This window comes from Ochotona curzoniae, unplaced genomic scaffold (assembly GCF_017591425.1).
Source record: "Ochotona curzoniae isolate NIBS_2020 unplaced genomic scaffold, NIBS_Ocur_1.0 contig_3819, whole genome shotgun sequence".
Classification (NCBI taxonomy): domain Eukaryota; kingdom Metazoa; phylum Chordata; class Mammalia; order Lagomorpha; family Ochotonidae; genus Ochotona; species Ochotona curzoniae.
Genome location: NW_024466004.1, coordinates 20,393,996 through 20,414,762, shown reverse-complemented (window position 1 = coordinate 20,414,762; position 20,767 = coordinate 20,393,996). Strand labels below are relative to the sequence as shown.

The 20,767-nt window shown below is 34.7% G+C and overlaps 1 protein-coding gene across 2 annotated transcripts in view; it reads left to right on the top strand.

Annotated features, from left to right (window-relative positions):
* The window catches only part of KHDRBS2 (KH RNA binding domain containing, signal transduction associated 2), a 449,395-nt gene extending 428,978 nt beyond the window's left edge, over positions 1-20,417 (top strand). Inside the window, exons 8-9 of one of the 2 annotated variants that reach the window (XM_040983036.1) lie at positions 3,435-3,493; positions 19,336-20,417. In XM_040983036.1, coding sequence (XP_040838970.1) covers positions 3,435-3,493; positions 19,336-19,433 — 157 coding nt within the window. In that variant the 3' untranslated portion in view covers positions 19,434-20,417. The remainder of the gene's footprint in view (positions 1-3,434; positions 3,494-19,335) is intronic. The other variant, XM_040983037.1, reaches the window with a different exon arrangement.
* Positions 20,418-20,767: the final 350 nt, after the last annotated feature.

The window sequence follows — 20,767 nt, the reverse complement described above, 5'->3', positions numbered from 1 at the left end:
TTGCACTTTTTTTGATCATCTGAACAATCTAATAACTGCTTTTTATAATTTGCTGTGCTTATTCTAAACACACTAGGCAATGTTTTAGCCTCCTACAATCTTAAATATTTAGTAGGATAAGAATTCATGATCATACTTTTCCCTATATAGAATGTATACAAATATCCTGGGCAATATGAGGAAAGCGAGACAAATTTTCAAAACTCTTTAAATTGGAAATAGTGCACTATAAATTGGCTCTTCCCCAGGTAAAATAGATGATCAACTTTCTCTCTGCCTTTTTTTGAAGTTATTTTTAATGTATAGTCCTTACTGTCTTGTTTCTATTTCACATACCAGTGATATACTAGATACTTATAATGATGAGACCTATATGATTTCCCCAAAGTACAATCACAACGTTCATAGACAACCGACGACAGGCCCTTCTGTTCTTTCCTTCCAATCTAAACATTTGGCATCTATTCCCATCCTCAGCCCTTAAACTGTTTAGCATTTAATATCAAGTAATTTTCATGCTACTTTTAATTAGTAATTTAATTAATCTGAAATAAAATCCAGGTTGAATACATTGTTTCATATAATTTTAAGTTAAGTAGCTTATTTAGAGGAAAATGTACTATAAATATTTATAGGTGCTTATGCAATATTTAAAATGCATTAATTGAAGAAGAAACCTCAGTGTTAAGTTGCTGTTTACAGTGCCCACATCCCATATCAGAGTACCTGATTGAGGTCAACCTCCTCCACTCTTACCCAGCTTCTTGCTCCTGTGTATCCAGGGGAGTGGCAGACCATGCCTCGAGTCTTTGGTCTCTTCTACCCATTTGGAAGATAAGGATGGGTTCCTGACTCCTAGCTTCACTTAGCAGAGCCTTGGGCTATGTGCTCATTCTCTGTCTTTCCGCTTCCTCCCTCCCTCATTCAAACACACTCAAATAAAAACAATAAACAAAATGTTCTAAATATATGAATGATCTAAATATTAAATTAATTTTGGTTTTTGTATATTTTTGAAGGATAAGCTACTCATTTAAATAGTATGTAATATTCCTGTAAGGGATTCATTCTGTTGTTCTTTGAATAAATACTGAGAAATGCTTGTGTGCCAGATATTATTCTGCAAAACCAACCTGGAACAATGAATGTCAGTAAATGTAAAAGAGGCCAATTTCCAATATCAAGGAGTTATTATAGACATGAAAAATAACCGCTACATAAATAAGCAAATTGTGCTTGTTTTTCTTTAAATACTACTACAGTGGCAATCAATCAATAAACACTAAATGAACGAAACAAGGTAAAGGTGGGTGAATATTAGTGTAACTAGAAAAATCATGGAAATCTCACAAGAGACCTTTCCATGGAATCTCAAAGAATGAAAGAGGCAGATGAGCACATAGGAATAGTACATTTCAGGTAGTAAGAGCAAAAATTCAGAAGATCTTAAACAACTGTCATGTTCAGGGAAATATCTAAGGACCCAGTGTGACTTGAGAGAGTGAGCAAAGGAGAATGTGGTAGAAAGCCACATCTAAAAAATATTTTCCAGATTGTGTGTCAAAAAACAAGGACTTTTGATTTTTTTTTTTTTAATATGGGTAAGTACTTTGGGCCTTGAGTAGAAGACTCATAACCTAATTTACATGTGTAAGAATCTTTGATTGCTAAGGAGATAGTAGAAACAGCAAGCAGAGCATAGAGGCAAGTTAGAAGGAGATGGAATTCATTCATGTGAGAGATAGTAATTATTTTAATCATTTTTGGAGATATGAGGGCATGTTCAGATTCTGGATATATTTCACAGGTGAAAGAACTTACTGTTGGATTAAACATTAGATGTGATTAGAAAAAGAAGGATACAAGACTTTTGCCATGAGTAATACCAACTAAGGTGAAATCACTGATAAAGCTGAGAAAAATGCAAAAGGAACAACTCTGAGTTGGGAATAAATGTTTCTGAATTTTGATATGTTAAGTTCAAAATGCAAATGGAAATGTGTGTCAGGCAGTAGGATACATAAATCCAAAACAAAGGGAAGGTGTGAAGAGCGGTTGATAACCTGAGAGTTCAGTGTTATGAAAGGCATCACATCAGAGGAGGCGGACTGAGAAATAAGTTGAATTAAGAAATGGAAAAATTCTAACTCCAGAGACCCAGTGGTCTTCAGGGTTAAGTGGTGAGGAAAAAGAGAAATAAATAGAAAAGAAATAAGGAAATGAGGTGACTGAAGAGCAAATGAGGCATTTGAAGGAGCAAGAATTGATCAACTGTGTTAAATGGTACTGAAGTAAAATGAAGACGAAACTTTGATCATTGGAGTTGAAAATGTCAAGATGTTTACAAAAGCTGTTGCAGCTGAACAAGGGGAACAACAGCCTGATTAAATATCTTCAGAAACTCAAGGAAAGTCATTAAGAACAAAGATGGAGGATTAGAGTTTTGTACAATAGTTAAGTCACTGTTCCTCCACTTCGGACCCAGCTTCCTGCTAATCTACCCCCACAAGAAACAACTTGTGACCACTGTGGGAGATGTGGACAGAGCTCCTGGCCTCTACATTGGCCTGGTTCACACTTACCTGTTTTGGACATTTAGGAAGTAAACCAACTGATGAAGGCTTTCCATCTTTCTGTCTCTAATTTCCAATTAAAATGAAAATAAATTAAAAAAATTTTTAAATATGAGTAAAAATGCTTTTCAAGAAGTTTTGCAAAAGAATGTACATGGAATTAGTTGCTAAGAGGAAATTTCTGGACTAAAAAGGTTTTTACAGACTGGAGTTATAGAGAAGGTATTTGAATATGAATAGCAATGTTGTCTTAAAGGTGTAAACTAATTCTGAAAGAAAGTGAAGACAATTTTAAAGAGACATTAACTATCCTTTGAATAAAGATGGAGAAAGAATGACATTTATTGAAATATGGAAACATTTAAACAAATATTGAGTGAGAAGAAATGGTTTATATATTTGGGAGGTTCACAGACTTGCTGCACCAGCAATCATAAAGTGCAGGCTAAATACAGTATCAGTACTGGAGATTAAAGATGGATTTTTTTAAGGTAATGACAGTAAGAGCCACAGATAATAGACCAAATTGCCATTACATATAGCACATTTTCTTGGAAACAGATCTATTGTAACTCTCTTTTGCAAATGTTTTGAAATATTGTACTTGACTCTTAAGGAAATTTTGATTACATTGAAAGAAAAAAAAAGAAAAAAAAAAGTACCAAAAAGTCGAGAAAAGAAAAACCAGAGCACTTCTTGTTAAGAACTTGCATTTTCTTATGCAGTATGTCTTTTGGATTGTGTTTTATTCCTAGAAATGTGATGTTTTACTTTAGCAAACATTTTGCTTTCACATTCCATGAGTGTATCTGTTGATTCATCTTAATTTCAATAACTGATGGCTGTCTAAATCTGTTTCAGTGTGCCTGAGTACTATGACTACGGTCACGGAGTAAGTGAGGATGCCTATGACAGCTACGGTGAGACCTTTTCTTAAACTGTGAAATCAGAACATCCATCAGTCACTGACAACTCAGAAATTACTTTTATCTTTCTATCCCCTCCCCCTAGGTTTTACAGAAGTACAGACTAAATTGATTTATGTAATTCCAGGGAGAGATTTGACTTACAAAACCAGTACCAGAAAATGGACAGATCAATTTTGACAAAAATTTCAAAAGCCATTAATCAAAATCACAATGATTTTTCAACAGCCACAGTAAGCATTCTGACATGTGTCTTAGAAGTTTCACCAAATTTCTTGTCGGAGTTGATACAGTAATAATGAGCCTCATTCTGATGCTACACCAGAGTGATAAGTTTTTAAATTAGTTTACATTTTTTTAAGGGAAGAACTGTAAAATTTTCAAGTTGTTCTAGTATGCACAACTTTTAAAAGATAGTTTTATTTAAAGTGCAAAGAGAAAAACAGAGGGAGAGGGTGATGGGAGTTGAGGGAAAGAGAAAGAAGACCTAAGAGTGATCTTCCATTTGTTAGTTCACTTTCCAAATGCCCTCAGTGGCAGGGCTGGGACAAGCAAAAGCTATGAATTCAGTCTGGGTCTCCTGTGTGGTTGAAAACATCCCAAGCATGTGTGCCATCTACTTCTGCTTTCCAAAGGACCATTAGCAAGGAGGGAGATGAGAATTAGAACACCTGGGACTCAAGCCAGCACTTATCTGGAATGCCAGTGTTTCAGACTATGGCTTAACCCATTGCTCCTCAATGCTGGCCCTCAAAAAAATGTCAAATAATGCCTGACTCGGGATAATTAAAATTCAGTAAGCTGGCTGGTCAAGAAAATAAATTAATTTCAAATATATATTCTTCAATTAAAATACCTCTTCAAATTTATCACACTTTTATACAGTTAAGAAATGTTGACAGCTCATGAGATATCAGTAGAGTACATCATTTTTTGAGAGCTGGTTTCTGGTTCTTTAAAAATGCATAGTCAGCCATTATTCATTCTGAGCAATTAGTCATCTATGTTGACACATTTGGATTTTTATTAAGATTATACCAAGGGATGTTCAGTTCCTCTCACTGGAGAGCAAGAGAGGAGATGATAAACCTTGCCTGTGTTTTGGGGGACCACAAATGATAAAGGCATGGTGATCTGTGAGGATGAAGTGTGCTTTTTAGCTGAGGGAAGGTTAGTGTATTTTCCTTGGAAAAAGTTATACCCCCAAGCACAGAAGCAGAAGCAAAACAATAAACCATCTATACAACTGCTGGTGATCACAGGCTGATTATTTACCTATAACTTCTCATTTATATCTTTACAGTGAATTGAAAATATTACACATGTCTATACTTTTATGAGGAAGCTGAACAAAGGTGAAATCAATGTGAAAGTTTAACTGAGGCTCAACTTTAATTTCTCAGCAGTAACTGGAGAAATTATCCATTGCTGCACTACACATGAAGTACCTTTCCCGATTCTCTATCCTTGACAATTTACAGTGAGGATGAGGGGTATGGGAATAATGATTGTTGCAAATGATATCTGTGTCTACATAAAGTCTCTTCAAAAATTTCATTAAAATGTTACAAAAAAAAGTATGAATGAACTTCAAAACTATGTTTTGTAACAAAGTAATCTTTAAATTCCATTTCGTGGGAACTTTTTGAAGTGCCCTTAATAGAAGAATATGCATATTGTCATCTGAATTGCACAGATGAGGAACTCAGGCTGGAGCATTAAGCACTGACTTTGTTTGAAGATTAGTAAGAATGTGAATTCTAATCTTTTCCCCTCATCAACAAGTAGAAGAGTTCTGTAGACTTGGGAAAAAGAACAAAATCTGGTACTTAGGCCTCTTATTTCAAAGGAAAGGTGTTCATCTCAGCAATCCTCCCATATTTTATTTCATTATTCTCAGGTAAAGGAGGTCAGTTACACTATTTTACTGGAAAAAAAATTAAGCCAAAATGAGCACCTGGCTCACACTTCCAAATTACAGTGTCTGTATCAAAATGACCCCATCTTTGGCTGCCATCAGAGCTAGTCTATTCTATCATAGGAAAAAGAGCAAAGTTTCAGATATTAATATGTAAAAAAAATTATGGATGCATTTTCACAGGGTTTTCTCAATTGGTGACATACACAGTAAGGCTTTAATTTTGTTCCCTACGTATTTTTCACTCATTAGAAGGAAGAGATCATAGATATCAGATGACATTTAATAATAAACCAGCATCTAAATCTATGGCTACCCCAACTCCACTACTAGTGCCAGTCAGTCTGAGCATCTGACATCATCTAGCATTCCTGAGCACCTACACCAACCACAGTGGCACCTAGAGTTCCACACAGCAGTACCGTAAGATACAATCTCTGCCCTTTCCTTAATACTTTTAACTTCTTGCATAAAGGCATTGCTTGTCTCTAGGAATACTATCGTGTGCAAAATAGATATCCTCTACCCACCGCCAGTTCCCAAAGCACTGTAAATTTATAGAATTCTGTGTAAAGTCCAAAGGACATTATTCATTTACTGATATTTACTTTATGGCAATTATGTGTACCTTGTACCTCATTGTTTCCAATTCTGGTGACAAATACTGCAGTGAAGAAATCTTAAAGCTATAATTCTAGTGTGAGCCATCATTTTAATTAATGCCTTTAAATGAAAACGTTCATGAACTGAAGTCATTCCATTTTTCCTCTTTGTATATCATTATCAGGAAAATGACACTTCACAAAATTACAGGAACTAAAATAAAGGGCAGGAGTCATTGACACCTAATGGGTATCGTATCCTAATGTAGAGTTAGAAGAAAAAAAAGCAAGAGACAGTAAAAATTCTGCAACATAATCTTGAAGCCCAATCAGATTAGAATGTACCTTGTGAACTCAGATTTTGGTTTAAGGTATTGGATACTAAGTGATTAAGTGTTAGGACATAGGCTCCTCATCACGATGGGCAGATGGCACGGTGTATATATACAGGTAGTGTAATGATTTGAGAAGCCTCACAGGTCAAATAGATCAATGCTTTTCAATAATTTTCTGCACCTCACATGCTAACTAGTATTTTCTTCCAAAATGTAAGTCTTGAATCTCACCATTCTTTTCCATTCCTAATAACTCCTCATTCAGGCTTCAGTCAGAAATCAAAGTATTTTCTATTATATTAATATTAAATATTAAACTATTTTCTTAAAACAATAAAATGTTTAACTTAATGATTAGATAATTTAAATATTTCAATATGACCGTATTTATTAAAATAGTGTTAAACAGTCAATGAGTATATGCTTATTCACTAGGTAGTAGATGGCAAAAATATTTGTGTGTATTTAAATGTTATATATTTAATCATTTAAATGCATCTTAACAATGAATAAATATTTAGCCCACAGGAATTTCATGTCAACTTCTGTATGTTAAAATATTTCCTAATTTATCTACATTCTATCCAAGACTGACAGCTAAGAAGGGACAGCTATGTTATCTTTGTAGAGAAAAGCGCTGCTTATTAAAATCTATTTAATGTATGTACTGAAGAGCCAATTATGCATCATTCTTTTGCGGCATTTTAGATGACAGCTGTGTGGAAGCAAGGAGGATAATATTAACACACTGGAATTGAATGAAAGCATTTACAAAAAACAAATGTACAACATTCTAGAACATTTGAGTGCCTCACTTCAAGTCAATTGCAGAACATGAACATATTTATTTTGCATTGAAGAGTTGGAATGATCATTATCCCAGTGTGAAAAAATAAGCCCTGCATTGATTAATCTGTGAAAATAGCAAAAGAGAAGTGACAGCTTGTGATTCCAGAACAAAGCCTGTCTGTCTTTACTAGTAAATAGAAATTTAAAACTCATTTTACAAGGGGAAATTGTTAATAAAGATTGGCTGATGAGTTTATCCTTTAAAATGTGTAAATAGCCTATTTTGGTATGATTTACTAATATTGATAGGGTATAAGAAAAATCTTGCTGTTATTTAATTTTTAATACAGAATTTTTTTCTACACTGTTTTACTTCACTTTTTTACTTTGCTTTTCTACTTGAAAGGCAAAGAAAGAGTCCCACATATTGATTTACTCCCCAAAACATTGCAACACCCAGGGTCAGGTTAGGTCAGGTCAGGTCAGGTCAGGCTCACGCTTGCAGCCAGGAATCTGGAACCCTTTCCAAGACTCACACATGTGCAGTAGGTACCCAGTTGCTTAAATTACCATATTCTGCCTCTGACAAAGTGCATTAGTAGTAAACTGAAATTCAGAGTTAGCTGTGTGGTTCCACCATAAAGTTGAAAATAAAATTTAGGGGCCTGTTGCAGTAGCTAACATACTCTCATTGCACATGCCAGGATCCGATATGGGTGTCGGTTCTAATTCCAGTGGACTCACTTCCCACCCAGCTCCCTGCCTGTGGCCTGAGAAGGCAGTCGAGGATGGCCCTAAGCCTTGGGACCCTGCATCCATGTGGGAGACTGGGAAGAGGTTCTGGACTCACGGCTTCAGATCTGCGAAGCTCCAGCCGTTGTGGCTGCTTGGGGAGTAAATCAATGGACAGAGGACCTTCCTCTCTGTATATCTGACTTTTCAATAAAAATAAAAAAAAATAAAATGTAGGCAGATATATGCATGAAGGCAAAATGAAAAGTAGTCTATGAATATATAATATTATAGAGAATATATAATATTCCTCCTTTAATAGCTTTATCATTTCTCTCAATGACAATGTCAAATTATTCATGACATATATGTTTTCCTGCCAATTTTTGCTGCTCATAAACACTCAGAAAGTGATCAGTCAAATCCGTGACAGGCATTTGCATCCTTAAGATAACACACAATTTATGCACAACTCCTTTTATAACAATAAGTAACATATAAACAAAAATAAGAACTTGGTATTTTAAAACTGTACCTAATGAAAAGCATAATTTACTCACTTGAAATCATAGTTTGTTGAACAGCTGAATCTCAAAATTAACTTTCTCTGGCCCAGTGTAGTGGTCTAGTGACTAAATTCTAACGTTGCATGTGTCAGGATCCCTTATGAGAAACAGTTTGTGTCCTGGATGTTCCACTTCCCACACAGATCCCTGCTTGTGGTGTGGGAAAGTAGTCAACGATGGCCTAAAGCCATGGGACTCTGTAACTCTGTACCTGCATGGCAGATCCGGAAGAAGCTCCTTGCTCCTGGCTTGAGCCCAGCCATTGCGGCCAAAGATCTTTCCCTTTGTCTCACCTTCTTTCTGTAAATCTAACTTTCCAATAAAAATAAACCTTCAGGGAAATTATTTTTTTAAAAAATTACTCTAAAATTTACCCTCCAGATATTCACTAAAACCAACAACTTTGAGATAAGACAAATCATAAAGGACTTTTCCCATTCCCTGCTGAGTTAATGACATAATCATCTTAACTAAAGAGACAGAGTAAAGCCCAGCAGTTTCTTGTCAAAATCAAAGAATGAACACCTCATATATAAAAAAGCATATTCATTCTGATATAGGCTTATATATAGAATATAGGGGAGCTTATTGTTTTAATGCAAAAAGCACAGAATAACAAATATGAAGCTTGGAAAATCTGTCTGGTATACATGGAAATATTGTAAGAAAATAGATGGCCAGGTACATGGCATGTTAGGAGTCTTTACAGTTTCCAGTTCAAGATTTTTTGCATTTACTAAAAGAAGCTATAGATTAAATTAAAACAACTGAGCTACATTGTTCTGAAATCAATGTGCTGTATTTCATTTATCAAACATACCATGATTTATTGAATTCAATGGAAAGTACATATGTACTGCTATAAAGCATGCCTGTTGTAATTTTAATTATCGATGACTTGTAACTGATGTCTTTTTATATCAAAAAACTTAACTATGCAGGTATCTGGCTAAGCTTTTTCCCCTAGTTGGTAATAAAATAGCAATCCATGATAATGATTAGATCAATCTTTTTGTGGCAGAACAAAGCTACCTCATACTCAGCAGCAGAAAACAATCCAGGACATTACTGACATGCAGAAATTATGGCAGAGAAAGACCCAGACAGTAACAAAGAGCCAAGATTGAGGCTGCTATGAAGACTGATAAGAGCAACTCAAGTAAGAGACTGTGCTCACAGTTAGGCCTAACTTCACACGTTAAGGCACCGTTTTCCAGAAAGCCATCCTCATTTCAAGTTTCAGTCACAAGATTGGGGTCTCCGGGCCCATTTCATTCTACAAATTTGTGAAACCTGCACTAACACCTCAGGTTTGGCCATTTGCAAGAAGAATTCACAGAACTAAGGAAAGTATCAAACTTACAGTTCAGTAGAGTAGAGGCGTATAACAGAGAAGCAGCCAAAGGGAGAGAACACAGGAGAAGATCAGGAGAAAAGTCCGTGAGGGTCCCCATCAAGATTTTTCCACCACATTTTGGTCCTCATTGTCTTCCTGGCACATTGATTGTATAATAATATATAAAATATGACCAACCTGGGAAGTTCACAAAAGTTTTCAGTATCCAGAGGTTTTTTTGAGAGAGCGCTGGATCAAATCATCTGCCTATCCATTCCTCCATTCTCCTCAGGTTTGGTTATTATTACATAACCCAAAACCAAACCCTCTGACCTCCACTGAAACACCAGCTCCCACTGTGAATTACCTTATGAGCATTAGTCAAATGTATCCCAGGGGCCCACCCCGAACACACACAACACTTCCATCACTTAGAAGATGCTAGGCTCCAAGAAGTTCCCTTCCCATAACCAGGGACAAACTCTGGCTGAAGTATGTATTGCATATTTGATGAGACACATTTGTCAATCTAGAGACACACATTGGGGCAAAAACTCAAGCAGCCAGAGCTGGTCACATAGCAGTTAACATTTTCCAGCTTTTTAAGACCATTTTTTCTAACTGCCTTAACGCAATGGTATTTTGAGGGTGTATCCTGGGCCCATTTTGTTCTTAGAAAAATGAGTGATGTAGGGAAAGAAACAATCAGGTTAATTACAAACCTTTTCCAAAAAGCTTTTTACAAGCCTACCAACTTCACTAAATGATATAATGTACTGAAATCTTAGAGAATTTTAACACATATCATTATTTATATTTTCCTATTATTTTTTCATGTTATAAAGTCCTTATGTATATTTTTAAAAATCTATGGTCAAATTCCTCAGGCTTTTAAATAGATTATAGAATTTTATTTACCATAATAGAGATTTATTTTTAAGTTACAAAAGCTTCTATGGTTCCAATTACCATTCACTGTAACTTTTTCAATAGTGCAACAGAAATCCTCTCTCCAGATGTTTTTGTCTCCCGTTAAAACGGATAAGATTTTAACTCCAAAGCAACAAGGTAGACACATACTTTTTAAGTATTTACAAACACCAGCCTGTATTATTCTATAGCTGAAGGATACTACAGAAAAAGGATCAATAGTCTATGCTGTGTATGCATATATATAAATATACATATGATTTGTTGATCTTTAGTGGGCAATTATAAATGAAACAGTATAAATGAAAAATGTATGACATGCACAGCATAGTGACATAAAAAGGACAGTTTAGGAACATCACAACCAAAAGATCTCAGTGCAGAGTGATTTTTCCTACTAATCTTCAGCTGGTAACCTAGAACCTAGCAAAAAAAAAAAAAAATTGCTCATTACAAGCATTACAAGCCAAGCTACCTGAAGTTCTGTTCCTGGAGCAGCCCAGAATCTGGGGACAACTTTTTGTCTTCTTAGAGCTCATAAAATGAAATACCACTAATTCAATTTCCTAAATTTTGACAGAACAGAAAAAACTGAAATCAGATGAGGATATGGAAATATAGCATATAGTGTGTGTGTACATATACATATTTGAAGATATCAGTAAAGGGTTTTTAAATATATAAGGGGAGGAAAATAGCTCTAGATCTCTCATGGCCATACTGAAAAGAAATGTTCTAAGAGCATGTAATCTCAGGTGACAAACTGCAATTATGGCCACAGCTACACATTCCATTGATAATATTTAAAATTTAAAAATACTTAGTACCAACTAGTTGGCGCAAAAATGTATTTTTCTGTTTTACACTCAAAAATTTTTACAAACTTATTTTTTATTCATATATTTGAAATGTTATCCTCAATTTGGCCATTTATATTTTTAACATATACTACATTTTAAAATCATCTCTTAATGGTGTCAGAATTGGATGTTAGATTCAGTTGCTACTTGTCTTTTGTTTTTTGGGGTCCACCAGATATATGTACTTTAGAACACTAGTAGGACCTTCACTGAAGTCTTTAATCTCACTCAAAAACTGACATAGCTGCTTGTGAAGTCAACTCCCATAAAATTAACTAATCATTAAATTAAAATATAAGCATGCTGTAAACATATTAAGCAAAGTAAGACAAATTATTTGCCAACATGTAAAAGATACTAAAATCTGGGTCTTTCACACTTTTAACTAGCTTGTTTTGCTGGTTCTTTTTCCTACTGGGTGAGTCCATTCCCATGTAAAGATAAGATGACTTTCCTTTCATGAAAAAATGTTTTAAAATTTTACATTTATCAGAACAGTCATTGTACCTCTAGAACCTAGAAATTAATGAATATCATAGATATTTGTACTGAATGTAATAACTAGGTCTTCAACAGCAGGTGTCTAACATGAAGTGAGAGGTCAGATTTTGAGTGCTTGTTTCAAATTCCTTGTAAAAGAAGTTAGACTTGATCCTAGTTGTGTAACAAAACCAAAGAAATGCATATATTTATATAAATAATTATGTGTGTATGTATGTAAGCATACACACACGTATGTATGTATATAAATGGTGCCACAACAAAAAAACAGCAAGGTAGGTGAGTATATCAAATAGATGTCAGTGACCTCTAGTGAAGGGAATGGGAAGCAATGGACAAATTAAATGTACCTAAGGAAGAAGAAACGGTGCTCAGTAATAGCTTAGAGTAACTGGCAAAGGAGGGAGGGAATTATGAAAATGCCAAGGATTTTTGCTGGGTAACAAGATCAGCAGTGACATTGTATACTGAGAAACAAAAATAACATGGGAAGAGTTACGTAGTATGGGGGAAAAGATGAATCTACTTTAGGGAAAAATGGACTGATGCACCATGCGATGTGCCTTTAGCAGTTGAATATTCATATCAGAAGCTCAGAATTGTTTGACAGGGAAAATGTGTCACCAGTATATTGCAAGATTTACCAAAAGAGTCTTTCACCAAGAAAAATACAGAACTAGAGTTCAAATGCAGGCCTATAGCAAACATTCCTGGGGCTACCATCCAAAGTGGAAGCAAGTGTCAAAGAAAACCTGTGTCACTGTTTACAAGTTAAGAATGAGTATGGAAAATGTGAATAAAATGGATTTACTTAATGCATTACCATGTGCATAATAACACTTTACCATTAAGAATTAAGTACTTGGAAGTATCTAGTTCTTGTTACCTTCCCTGTAGTTTGAAAGGGTGATAAAATGCTTTCCAGAAGCTGAATCATTTCTTCTAGAGCATTTCTGATGAGGAACTGAAAGTTAACAGATTTTCTTCTAACATGATTCACTGTGCTCATCTGTCAAAGCAGATGCACTTCATCCTTTGGCTCTGTGGCTGCTATTCTGTTATCTTCTTCATCTTAAGACAGTGAGTAATGCAGTTACAAACAGGTGGAATGCAAATTATGCAGATGAAATGGATAAGCCAGTTCCAAAATTTCATTAATATAAATTCTTGGAACAAAACAGATAAGCCCACCTTCCCTTTTGAATGCCTGAGCACCTGATTTGATTTGTACCTTAACAAGTCCAGTTGAAGCAGGCAACAAAATTAGAACTACAGTCTCGTTCACTTAGGTTATTATTGTTGAAATCAACAGTCATTATATAATCCAAAAACAAAGAAAGTAACTAGGCAAAAATTAAAGAGGAAAATGACTGGAAGTCAAAAACACCTTTCAGATAACAGAAATGAGAAGCTGTTGAGATGGTTATAGACTAAAATTCTTTACATTTTTAAGAACTAAACTTTCTGAGCTGTTTTTTTTTTAGATGAAGTTGATATTAACTCTACTTATTGGTACATTACAAATACTAATATATCATTGTACAATCTATGCCATAATTTGTTACGATTGTTAGTTTCAATTTTTTAAAAAATTGTCTAAATATTAAATGGATTCTATTGTGGATTATCAACTTATTAAATGGGTAGTATCTATTCATCAATATTGTGGTAGTATATTAAAATAACAGCAAGCATTGAGCCTAACATACTCTTTTTTTAGGAATAAATAGCCTTAAAATAATAATTATGTAATTGATAGATGCTTTGTAGAATTATATTCCTTGGTGAGATCAGCAATAACTGAGATAAAAAACTGAGTGGATCATAATTGGGATGATTTGTTAATCACAATGTATCATTCCTCCAAGAAATACATATAATAAAAGACAATTGCACTCTTTAATGTTGGAGATAAAACTTAGGTACCTACATTAGTCATGGGGTTTTTGAATATTAATTCCTAGTATACAAAAAAAAGCAAAATGAATAGCAGGGCCACAGCCATGGCGTCATGACTTAAAGTCAACGCATGTGGTTTTGGCATCACATGAGCACCAATTCTGATTCCCAGTTACTCCACTTTCAACGCAGCTCTCTGCTAAGAAGCAGAGGGTGGCCCAATGCTTGGACCCCTGCACTGATGGAGGAGGCCTGGACAAAGCTCTTCACCTCTGACGGAGCTCCACCGCCAAGGCTATCTGGGCCTGAACATCTGTCTCTCCCTTACTCTCTCTTGAACGCTCCATTTCAAGTCAGTAAAAAATCCTTTTCAAAAATGAGAGGAATTAACTGCCCTCTTTTGTTCTTAGGCATTCTTAGGGGTTCTTGTGTTTGTTTTGGTTTTCACTTTGTTAGCACAGATTTCAGAAATACAAGCCAATAGTAACCTAGATGTAACAATTTATTAGCATCACACTTACATTCTCTGGTAATAATTTCCATGTTACAAAGAACATTTCTGAATTGATCTCCAAAATGAGGAGGGTAATATTTTAACCCTAGTTTCAGAGAGATTAAGGTATATTTTCCATAAATTTAATAATTGATTTTTCCCTTAAATCCAGTCTCTGGTTCTTGTTTCATGCTTTCCTCTCAAAGCTTCAATACTTAAAGTATCATGTGCAATCAGAAAACAATTGTGCAATTTTAGAAATCATCTTTTTTCCCTCCAATTTGAATTCTCCCCAAAGTGTCTGATTCTACTGCAGGAATGTCAGCACATTGAGAAACATGTGCCACTTAATAGGCTGGATTTTGCTGAGAACAGAGTATTTGAGATCCTGAAGTTTTTGAAGTTACCAGTCATATTTAATGCACAAGAAGGGTTACCTGAGTAATTTATACTCCGCTATTAAAGTAAAATGTTCAATGATGCTTATCAGCATGTAATAGAGATGTACTCTGAGGCATTTCGAACTTGACTCATTGAGCAAATCACTCTGTATTAGTAACAAAGAGATAACTTTAGAAAGCAATGATTATTTTTAAATACGTATGACACCTATTAACAATACTTTTCTAAACAGCTTCTATTTTATATAATTGAGTTTTAATTTTCTAATTACAGTATCACCATTTATTTACACATATCTTCTAAATATTTTTGGTGTTCTTACTATCTATATATCACTACAGAATGTCTCTCTTCTCATTGCTCTTAAGAGATCAATTTAGGAGCTGGTGCTTAACACACCAGGGAAGGCCACCACTGGTGACATCAGCATCCCAATCAGTGCCAATTCCTGTGCCAGCTGCTTCACTTCTAATTTAGCTCCCTAATTTGCTGGAGGAAGCAAGGGAAGATGCCCCCAGCGTATGGATCCATGCTACCCATGCAGGAGACCTACATGAAGCTCCTAAGTTCTGACTTCAGCCTGGCCCAACCATCACAATTGGGTACAAAAAAACTGGAAGATTCCTGTCTCTCCCTCTCTGTCACTTTATCAAATAAATAACTCTTTTTTAAGACAAGTTCAATTTGTAAGTAAGGCCAACCAACACACTATAATTAATATAGAAAATGCATTAAAGAAAATGAATTCTTCTAAGTGAATTAAGTAAGTTTCTCCTTTTTCAACTGAAATTATGTTTGTCAGAAAATCACTTCAATAAAATGAGTTTTAGCGCTCAAGCAAAGCTCTATTGGGCGTTGAAAGTTAGTAGCTCCTTCCACTGTGTTTTCTCCAATATTTTAAGAAAATATAAATTTTAAGTGTGTTATGATACATGAAACTTCATGTTACTTTTCCCAATATTTTGTAAGTTCCTTAAGCTAGCCTCATATGCACAGCATCAACAGTGCCTAGAACACACATCTTCACTAAAGACAAAATCAAAATATTTTATGCATGTACCAAATTTATAGGACATTTCATATCCTATATAGTACTTAAAATATGGATTTTGGAAGCCAAGAATTAGTGGAGAATTAATCAAGTTTCTGAAGCTATATTTCCTTCAGATTCTATTGTGCTATTTTCCTCATCCACAATTCTACAACCATTCTAAAAATCTCACTTTGGCGAACAGTTACTTAGTATCTTCTCTGGAGAATTTGCTACTTGCTGAATTCATACTCCTAGTTTATTACAGTGTCTCATATAAAAGTGATGTTGACACCGGTATCATCTTACTTCATCATTTTCTTTACAAAGACATTTTTAGATTTTAATATCTACAGTAATTTTTATTAAAATGGCATTCTGGACAACATTTTGAAAACAGAAACAATTGGGCATGTTCGTAATTTGCAGGCAAGCCTAAAAATATTTTAAATTCACTTTGCCTGATAAATGAATAAACTCTTAAAAGGACAGATATACTCTAATTCCACTCCTGGATCTTTATAATTTCATATTAAAAAAAAATGTGAGGGACATTATAAGATTTTACCCCTCCCTGTGTAGAGGGTTTTTTAATGGTCAAATTTCCATGGTGACCTCAGATTAGAATGTTTTTGAATCCAGAAGCCTAAATACTTTAGATGAGAAATGAGTGAGTTTGCAGGCCACATAAAAGTCAATACAAGCTATATTTTATCATTAGACAAAATTGACTGAGTCAGTACTCTCCAGATCAAATCCAAAAAAAAAATATGGCTGGGAAACAGATTTGGGTTATAAAATAGCAACTGTTATCCAGTCACACTCCACGTAAACACTCCGATATGAGGGAAAACACAGAAGAGGGAAATGTGACATTTTCTTGACTTGTTGCACTCTTGTTATCTAGAACATGTAAATAATGGAAACAACAGCTGAATTAAGTGAGATAAATCGTGATTTCCTCTTTCTATTCTACAAAACCTTGAAAAAATATAAGATTATTGTCTGGGTAGGGATTCATTTTGACTACCTGTTTGCTCTCCTAATTAGCAAGTATCTCCTATTTTCCAGCTTTGAGCAGAGAGAAATGAGCCCATTTTGTGCAATGAAATAACATTCTACATTTATTTTTTGTAAAGAGATTCCACTACAATTATTTCTTCAAATTTTAGTAATGAAAAACTTTCATTCATAGCATCCTAACCCTTTTGAGTAAAATCTCACACTGTTATCAAGTTACCAACATCTAAAACCAGGTAAAATCTATGCAGTTTAATTTTACTGCTTTTCTGAGGTTGTGACCATATGCTCTTTCTATTCAGTTTCCAAATTTACTCATTCATCTTTTGTATTCAACCCTTTGAAGGCACAATGTTTTTGTTTTTCCAAACCATGAGGACATAACAAAAATGTTGATACTGATGTAGGAAATGAAGGGTTTTAGTTCATGAACTCGCTGCCCCAGCGCTTTATAGCCATATAAAACTATACTGATGGGATTAGTACTCAAGGTTATGCCAGTGCACAGCTCTGAAGATTTTAAGTATGGAAGCTGCAGGTATTTCCATTGCCCTAATCACGGCTGCTCAGTTACTCTGAAGGAACCTTTACTAGGAATATTCAGTCTAGGCACGGATTTCCATTTCTTGGGAAAATTTGAAACTTAAAATATTCCAGTTCTTGAATTCCACTATTACAACCTGTGAATCTCGAACACTATGAAACAGGAGGAGTCAACAATGGCATATTCCCTTTATTAAAAAGAATAAATTGGGATAAATTTTATGACTAGAGGATAAGAACACTGACATATCCTTTACCAGCTTGTATCTAACACATAAACAAGCACTTTACACGGAGTTGAGAAGGCACTTTCAAACTTGTCAAGGAAGTTTGCTTGTTCTTTTGTACAATAAAAGAGCTCCATTTAATTCTAATAAGTTCTGTGTTGAAAAATTCAGGCAGATCATAAGAGAACACATCCAAGATCAGTTTCCAAAGAAAGGCAATGTAGAGTAACACCGAGTGGGCCTGGCATGGTAGCCTAGCAGCCAAAGTCCTCACCTTGTACACACTGGGACCCCATGTGGGCGCCGGTTCTAATCCAGGCAGCCCCACTTCCCATGCAGTTCCCAGCTTGTGGCCTGGGAAAGCAGTCGAAGATGGCCCAAAGCCTTGCAATCCTGCATACACATGGGAGACCTGGAAGAGACTCCTGGTTCCAGATCAGCTCAGCTCCAGCCATTACAGCCACTTGGGGAGGCAATCAACAGATGGAAGATCTTCCTCTCTGTCTCTCCTCCTCTATGGGTGTCTGACTTTTCAATAACAAAAAAAAAAAAGAAAGAAAGAAACAGAATACCGAGTCTGCAGACATTTTCTATAAAAAGACTAGACCATAAATAGTTCAGGCTTTGTGAAAGCAGTAGTTTGTCATAATATTTCAACTTTTCCTTTGTAGCAATATAAGCAACCATAGACACTATGTGAATAAATAAGCCTGTCTGTGTTTTGCCGTAAAACTTCACTTACAAAATGAAGCATCTTGCCCATTTTAGCTGAACTAGGGCCCATTTAGACAATGGTGTGCCTACCCTTAACCTAGGAAAATTTGCATCCTGAATAATAACATTTATAATCTTTATTTAGCCTCCCATTCTATTTTATATCCAGGCACATATTAATACATGCAAACAAGTATCTTAAATGATAAGTTATATACTTCACTATTTATCACTAAATATCAATTTTAGTAATGTTATCTTGATGAAGGATATGCACAAAAACCTGTATTACTTTACATGTAATATTTAGGGGACAATGGGAATTAATTGGGGGGAACAAGTTAATTTTCTTTTTTATTTTAATTGTGGGTGGATTCTTATGTAAATCAAGAGCTCAGAACCATTTATTTCTTTACTATTTCAATTTCTTTTAGAAGGCTATATATAATTGTTAATGAGAAAAGTTTTATACCTATAACCCTCTTGGGTTTTATACTTATAGCCTTTTTGCAAATATTGAGTTATAATGAATTAGTAGTTTAGACTTTAACATTTTCATTTCTTTATATAAAAAGTATAAATTTCACGTATCTCACATATAAAGAACCTAATTCCCATCATCCTTTTCTTTGCTCCTCCTTATGCATATTTCTTTTAATTTTTTATTTGCCATACTTTCAATTTACTTCATGATCACAAGTTTAATCCTCCATTAAATAGAGAATTCTAGAACTTAAAAAGACCTTGTGAATTTATTTGCAAGTAGTCACATTTTATGCACACACACATACTTTTTGGATGATTGCACCGACTCAATGAAGTAGTAAAGCTTTAACTTTCAACACTGAGGTCTTTTTCTTCTCAGCTGACTATTTTGTTTTATAATGACAGATCTTGATAAGTATGAAATCATGTGAATGTTACTTTCTCTTACTATAGCACCCGAAGAATGGGCCACAACCCGCTCCAGCTTGAAGGCACCACCACCAAGGGCAGCCAGAGGGGGATACAGGGAACACCCCTATGGTAGATATTGAAGGGTCCTCCTCAACTGTGACCTCAAAGACAGTTCATAGCCTGTGGTCTTCACACAAACAGCAACAAGACAAGTAATAGTCCTTTTGTTTGTTTTTTCTATTCTAGGGATAACTGCTCATGATTGCTCTCATATTTCTTGTTATTTCCCTCTATACTATTGGCGTGACATTAACAGACTATTTTACAAAACAAACTGAGAAAGACATTGGCAAGCATAGTCTATTAACCCTTCAATAGGAAGATATTTCCTTGGTTGCTTTTCCTTGTTGTGTAATCTTATTGTTTTTTGTTTGTTTTGTTTTTTTTTTTTAATGAAAGAGCATGAATCTGCTCAAAGATTGAGTCAAAATCAATTAGCCAAATTTTGTTTAGGGCTGCTAAAAGATTGTAACATGACTTTTGAACTAGCTGATAATAAAGTTGTAGATAAGATGTTTTAATCTGTCTTAACATCTGTTAGCTAGATGAGGATGTTCGATATTCAGTTTGTAAATTTAATTTTAAATGATGCTTTAATGGGGTTGAAATCAAGTAGCTACTGTAATGTATGTAGCTTACTGAATTTGTTCAGTGTTTTAACCTGTATTTGTAAAAGAAAAAAACACACATAAAGTTCCATGTGTAAGCTTCTCTAAATAGGAAACCACATTTTGTCAAATATGTTTGCCATAATTTGTCAATAAAGCTGAAAACTTTTGTAAAAACTAAATTTGGAATTACTTGTTTTTTAGCTTTAAATGCCTGCTTTATTTCTTCTTCAAGAGATGCCTAAAATGTTTTCTATTTAAAAATTACAAAAATGAACCCAAGTTTGTTTTAAGATATTTGTGTAATACTTAAAAATGTATTAATAACTTATGGTTGTTAAATAACTTAAAAGTTAACAAACTAAACTGTTACATGAACCATGGTTAGTAAAGACTAATGTATAACATGTTAATGGAAAAAACTGGATTTAGAATAATAAATGGATTTTAAACTATCCTCTAAGCTTTATCTTGCTAAACACAAATTCTGATTGACTTGTTTGCATTAGCATGTCTCTCGTGAGAAAAGAGTAATGGAGTATAAAGAGGTAAGATTACCACTTACCACTGTCTAAATGCCTAGTTCTTCAACCTTTGAGTTTCCCCGCACATTAAATATCCCATCCAACATGTAAGCATTGCGTAGATTCACTTTATTGTTTTCACTCAAAAGAGTGTGTGGACTTCATTTGCGTAGTTTATAACAATTTGTTTTGACAACCAAATCATCAGTGTCACTGGCTAGTTGTTGCTATTCAACCTCAAAAACTTTATTTGTAATTTTCAGTGCTAAATATCACCGCCCT